Raw genomic sequence first — 6,752 nt, forward strand, 5'->3', positions numbered from 1 at the left:
GGCTTCGAGACTCCGAGACTCCTATAATTCGATTTTCCGAGATTACGAGGTACCACGATTTTGAATATCCGAGGCTCCAAATTTCCAAGGTTTCCCAAGTGGAGGTTTCGTGATTCCGCGGTTCGAATATCAAAGCATATGGTTCCAATATGACGCGGTTCCTAGATTTTGATTTTCCAAGAATCCGAAGCTCTGCAATTCGTAATATCCGAAGTTTCGAGGAGGCGAAGCTCCGAGATTTTAAGGTAGTGAGATTCTAAGGTTTGGAGATTCAGAGATTCTGATGTTCACTAATTCTGTTGTTCCGGGATTCCGAGAATACAAAACTCCGAGAAACTGAGTTTCAAGTGGATTCTTGATTCTATGACTCCGGGATTATGTGAAACGAAAGGTTCTGGGTTTCCGGGATTGAGAGATTTGGAGTTTTCCAATTTCGAAATTCGGAGACTCCGAAATTCTGAGGTTACTTGAAATCTATCTTGGTTCTGAGATTTAGAGGGTTTAAGGTTACGAGATTCCGTGATTTCGAGGATTTGAGGCTACGAGTTTCCAAGATTCCGAGGCACCGATATTCCAAAATTCTGAGATTCTGTGAGTTTGTGAGGCTTCATGATTCCGAAGTTCCAAAATTTCTGAGGATTCGAGGATTTGAGATCGCTGGATACCGATATTCCGACGTTCAGAGATTTCGATGTTCCATGAATCCGAGGTTCAGAGATTTCAAAGTTTTCAAAAATTTCGACACTCTAGGGATTCTAGGTTCCTATGTTCCGAGATTCCGAGGTACCGATACTCCGAAGTTACGAAATTTCGAGCAGCTATGATGCAGCGTAATTTCGAGAGTTTTTCAGATTCTGGAAACCCCAGGTTCAGAGGTCCTAAGATCCGTGGTTCAATGATACCAAGCTTGCGGGATTCTTAGGTCCCGAGATTCCAATATTGTGAGACACAGAAATGGAAAAGTGATTTATTAATTAAAGTATTCAAATATTCAGAGATTCCAAGATTCAGAAGTGCAACGTTTTAAAGACCAGGATAAAAACGATTCAGAGCTTCCATGATTCTTAAATTGACAAGTTTAGAAATTTTCAGCTTTGTGATTGCAGAGATCCTTGGATTTCGAGACCCAGAAACTAAAAAAATCCAAGATTTGAAGAATGAAAGTTTCAAAAATACAATAAATGCATATATCAGAGATTCTGAAATTCAAAGTTCTAAAGAATTAAAACTTCAGAGATTGTAGTACCCCGATGTTTAGAAGTTTATGAGGTTCAGAATTTTACAGATTCGTGGAATAAAAGACAATGAAAGTCAAATATTCGGAGGTTGCGAGATACCAGTATTACAAGATTCAAAGTCACTGATCTCGGAATTTCGAGATTCAAGAACTCGGTATTCCGATAAAACATGTCTTGGCAGATTCAGAGACCTTCAAGATTACGGGATTCAGAGTTGTAGAGACTGAGAGATTTAAAAATTAAAAGATTCTGAGATTCTCAAGTTTAAAAACAAGATGGTATAAAATTCATCAACATTTAAAAAAAATTAGAGCTTCTGAAATTCTGGTACTTAAATATTTAAAGATCGCCAGTTTCAGAAATTATGGAATTTTCAGAAATTCAAATATTTGGTTATATAAAGAAATAATGTTTATAAATTTAAAGCGGTTTGCAGATTTAGATATTCAGAGATTCAGAGAATCACATTTTTGTAGATTCAGAGAGTGGAGAGATTGCCCAAATCTGATTCCAAGATCCTGAAACTTCAATATCCAAAAATCGAAAAATACCTAAATTCCGAGGCTCAGATTATCCAACCCAACAATTTAGAGACTCATTCCGATTCCGGGGTTTCGAAACAGAGAGATTTCAAGGTTCCAATATTCCAAAAAATAGAGATATTTAGAAGAACACGGAAATCCGGGATTCCGAGACAGTTGGGATCCAGGGATTCCGGGACTGCGGGACCGCGGGACTGCGGGACTGCGAAACTGCGGGACTGCCTGATTGCGAGACTACGGGTTTGGGGGGCTGTGAGACTCCGGGACTTTTTAGACTGGATTGAATTCAGTATTTTCGAAGATAATTCAGGCTTCCGTGATTCTCAGACTCAGAAAATCCAACCCAACTATACGGAGACTCATTCCGATTCCGGGAACTGCGGTACCGCTGAGCTGTGGGTCTGCGAGACTGCCTGACTGCGGGTTTGCGCTAAGATTCCGGGAAAGCGAGATAGCGGGACAGCGGGACAGCGGGACAGCGGGACAGCGGGACAGCGGGACAGCGGGACAGCGGGACAGCGGGACAGCGGGACAGCGGGACAGCGGGACAGCGGGACAGCGGGACAGCGGGACAGCGGGACAGCGGGACAGCGGGACAGCGGGACAGCGGGACAGCGGGACAGCGGGACAGCGGGACAGCGGGACAGCGGGACAGCGGGACAGCGGGACAGCGGGACAGCGGGACAGCGGGACAGCGGGACAGCGGGACAGCGGGACAGCGGGACAGCGGGACAGCGGGACAGCGGGACAGCGGGACAGCGGGACAGCGGGACAGCGGGACAGCGGGACAGCGGGACAGCGGGACAGCGGGACAGCGGGACAGCGGGACAGCGGGACAACGGGACAGCGGGACAGCGGAACAGCGGAACAGCGGAACAGCGGAACAGCGGGACAGCGGGACAGCGGGACTGTAGGACTGCTGGACTGTGGGACCACGGGACTTTTTAGATTGGATTGAATTCAATATTTTCGAAATTTGAGAATTCAGGCTTCCGTGATTCTCAGACTCAGAGATTCCAGTCCAACTCAGAGAATCATTCCGATTCTGGGCGCTGCAGGACCGCTGAACTGCTGGACTGCGAGACTGTGGGACTGCAGGACTGTGGGACTCCGGGACGCCGGAACTTTTTTGACAGGACTGAGTTAAATATTTTCGCATTTCAAGAATTCATGCTTCCGTGACTCAGAGACTCAGAGAATCCAAGAGATTTCAAGGTTCCAATATTCCCAGAAATAGAGATTTTCAGAAAAACAGGAATTTCGATTTAGAGATTTGGAGACTTAGAGATTAAGATTTTTAGTGATTTATAAATTTAAAGATTTAGAATTTTAGAGATGGAGAGATTTGGAGATTTTACAATTTAGAGATTCAATTATTTAGTAAGTTGAAGTTTAAAACATTTAGGATTTTGTAAATTTAAAGATTCAGAAATTTATAAATTTAAAATTCCTGAGATTTAGATATTTAGGAACTCAGAGATTTATCTGAAGTGACCTAAAGATCATACAAGAGAAATGTTCATTTTTCCTCTTCTATGTTTGTGGCAATAATAGAACTTTTAAGTAAAATAGATTGTTCCAAACTGTTCTTATTAGCCAAAGTTCGGTAGTCTGGTGCGAACTTTTTAGGGCAGTTTTCAAGTTGTGGTAACATCGAGTTTATTTTTTTGTTGTAGATTATTGAACAGCATAAACAAATACTTTCAAGTCTTATCTGATCTTTTAGCTCCTGGGACGAGATTCAGAGGCTCAAATGTTTAAAGATTCAGAATCTGCAAGAGCCAGAAATATTGAGATAAAAGGTATATACCAAAACTTAGAAGTGCGGGGATTTTGAGAATTATGGAATCACAGACTCAGCGATACATTGATTCAGATGATCAGAGATTCAAAGGCACAACGCATATCTGTATCTCTGAACTTATGAATCTTTGATCAGATTCGAAGATTCATAAGTTCAGAGACCCACAAATCTGGAGAATCATAGTTTAAAATTAAACTAATTAAAGTAATAAGACATATCTGGTTCTTACATTCGAATTCACCATTTACGCAAAAACTCATCCATCTTACAAGGTTCAAAACCTATTACTTTAAACCCGAAACTGCCCGCTCCGCCCATTACATAATAGCACTGTAGCATATTCAACAAATCCAAAGCAATCTGACATCCCGTTGTTTGCTCTGTATCTGTAGCTATACCCTTCCACGTGCGACTATCAGCAAGTAAGTGCCCGGCACGTACCAAACCAACCGCTTGAAGTGAAGTCTCACAATGTTCGTCCTACGTTCGCATCGCAGCATCGCTGTCGGATTTATGCACGACAATTTGTAAAATTGCTATCGGTTTTTTGTTTTACGGCTATTCTAATCTAAACTAATAACACAGCACTACAGGTCGAGGGTCGGGACACGTACAGGACCACCGACGATAATAGTGACAATACATACAACAGAAGCGATAAACTTTTCGTTTGCTGAATCTCTTCTGGATTTACACCACCACCGGGGAAAAGTGGGGAAACTGTGCACTTTGAGTTGAAATTTAGAGTTAAGTAGTTTAAATAAAATACCCTGTTTGTAAATAATTTTACGTGTGTTTACAAATACATCTCGAATAGCTAAAGTGCTTTCATTCAGGTAAACCACTAAGCATCCCCACAAGGAGTCTTGCGTTAGATTCTCTTCGTTTGTGAAGTCAACTGAGTACTTTAAGATCCTCCGGGGACCACCTAGTAAAACGAGAATCGTACCATGTAGAAAGCTATAAAATTTGCAATTGAAAAATGCTGTCGGAGAGGAAAGTGCAGCCCTATCTGCCAACACCGACACACACACCGAGTCAGTCCGTTGCTCGCTTGCAACGATGGCGTTGAAGCTGAAGGATAAACGAGCAGTCGCAATCGCAAATTTACAACAGATCCACCGAGGAGCGCAGTTATTTATTTTAAATGAACACGGGGCTATCGCTCTTTTTTGCACGTATGTAACCAACCAAGCAACGGACCATATCTGTGGTGGGGGACGGATTTGGGTTGCAAATTAGGGATTGTGGCATTTGCACCGCTCCACAAGATGGATGTGGTTTCTCTTGCAAGGAATCCCTGTTGTTTAAAGATTAATGCGAACCATGTCTTTTATTCCCATTTGCTACGAGCAGGTGCTTGGCAGAAGAAAAACATTTTCCTAACAACCCACATAACCACTTCCAATTGGCTTCCTCGAATGTCACGCCACTAATAAAGTAGATTTTATGGCTATGAACTTCCATTTGTCGAAACGACCGACCGATATGTGTGTGTGTCTGGTTTGTGTGACGGTGTGTGGTGGGCAGAGGGCTTTTATCGCTGAATTTCCAATAAACTTTATTTGTTTGACCCGAATCGGGTGAATCATATCTCGTACGCTGCTATGCGCTGTTCCCGGAAGTCCTTATGGGCATGGGTTATGGTAGGAATTGAGAAATGGACTTCGGTTGTGCTGGGAAAGCCGGATAACATTTGTGCGAAGCGGTTCCTTTATTCTGTGGGCACCATTATTGGAGCTTATATCCGAGTACAGGTGAAAAAGGTGTAGAATGCTGATTTGCTGCACCACCGTGACTTACAGAGTGTGCATCGAGGAAGTGTGGTTTTTTGTCGCTGAATTCAAGTGCAAGAAGAATAAATTCAGCTAGAAGTACAATGAATACATAAGACGATTCTCTTTGCGCTTGAGTCTTAGTAATTGCAGCTCAGGAGGATAGATCACTGGTTCGGCACGATAAAGCAAATTACCCTAATAGTCTTCATTAAACAAGGAATGCGTTGTGGTAGCGGTACTTTATTTGTTGTGATCCACACGACATTCGTTGTTTGAAACTGATAACAAGAGTCATTTACTTACTCCGAAGAAACAAATCAACAATTATCGCAGTCAATCGTTTCCAAGCTTTTTCTTGTTCTGAGCATAGTGTGTATAGTACATTTGAATGACTGGGGTCCACAAGGAGGTAGCCAACCTTTTTCCGAAATGCCTTTTTCACATTTTTTAAATTTTTATATGTTACCTACTGATATTTGAGAAATTTGAAATACATTATCATATTTTTTTGCAATTAGCTGGCCATGGAGGTAACCCCAAAAGGAAGTAATCCAAAAGGATGTAACTCTAAGTTGTGTCTTACGGAAACTCGAGATTTTTCGTTCGTTTTGACGAAGTTTTAGGAAAAGAAGCCTATCAATTCGCCATCTAGAAGTGTTTAGAAGGCTTTAGCTCATATGTCGGTGAACTCGATATAAAACCGATTTTAGTTAGATTGCGTTGTACGTTGACGTTTCGGCCCGAACAGAAGTTTCTGAAGATGAGCAATTGAGCACCACTCTAATACTTTCTATGTATAGCTATTTTCTATATAATATATGGACAGATATGCTTATAACGGCAGTGTATTGAAATTGGACAAAAATACGGGATCAAGAGAAAATCAATACCCAGTGGTCGAAAACTGAAAAGTTTGGCATTCATTATTATCTTTCATTTTAGAGTTGTGGTGTCTTCGAAAAGTTGTTGTAGCATTTTATCTGATTGTATCAAATGGGTTCGTAATGCAGTCGCAAGTGTGTGTGTGTGTGAGAAAGAACAAGGAACTATAGAGCCAACGGGCAGTCCAGTTCGACTGCAAGAAACGTGGATCACGTCAACCCACCTTCCTACCATCTCCCCCTTTTGCGAAGTAGTAGAACAATCAAGTATAATATCACGTACTCCTCCTTCCGACAGGGGTGTGGAACCCTCCTTAAGTCGCTCACTCCCCAGTTACATGAGTTTCGGGGATGTGATAGATCAGCAGACCTTATTATTAAGGACTATCAACGAAACAGGAACAAAGACTCCCCGCCGATTCCTTTCTTATTCTAAAATCAGTACAGGCGTTGGTATCGTTCCAAGAAACCTGGTGAGCGCAACAAAGGAGGCAGAAGGATCCAGATAT

The 6,752-nt window shown here is 42.1% G+C and overlaps 1 protein-coding gene across 1 annotated transcript; it reads right to left on the reverse strand.

The window, feature by feature from the left end:
• Positions 1 to 2,210: 2,210 nt before the first annotated feature.
• On the reverse strand, positions 2,211 to 2,939 carry LOC131686866 (periaxin-like). Its single transcript, XM_058970860.1, has one exon. It carries the CDS (start codon positions 2,937 to 2,939, stop codon positions 2,211 to 2,213), a length of 729 nt encoding a protein of 242 aa, XP_058826843.1.
• Between the last annotated feature and the right edge of the window lie 3,813 nt (positions 2,940 to 6,752).

This window comes from Topomyia yanbarensis, chromosome 3, assembly GCF_030247195.1.
Source record: "Topomyia yanbarensis strain Yona2022 chromosome 3, ASM3024719v1, whole genome shotgun sequence".
NCBI classification, from domain to species: domain Eukaryota; kingdom Metazoa; phylum Arthropoda; class Insecta; order Diptera; family Culicidae; genus Topomyia; species Topomyia yanbarensis.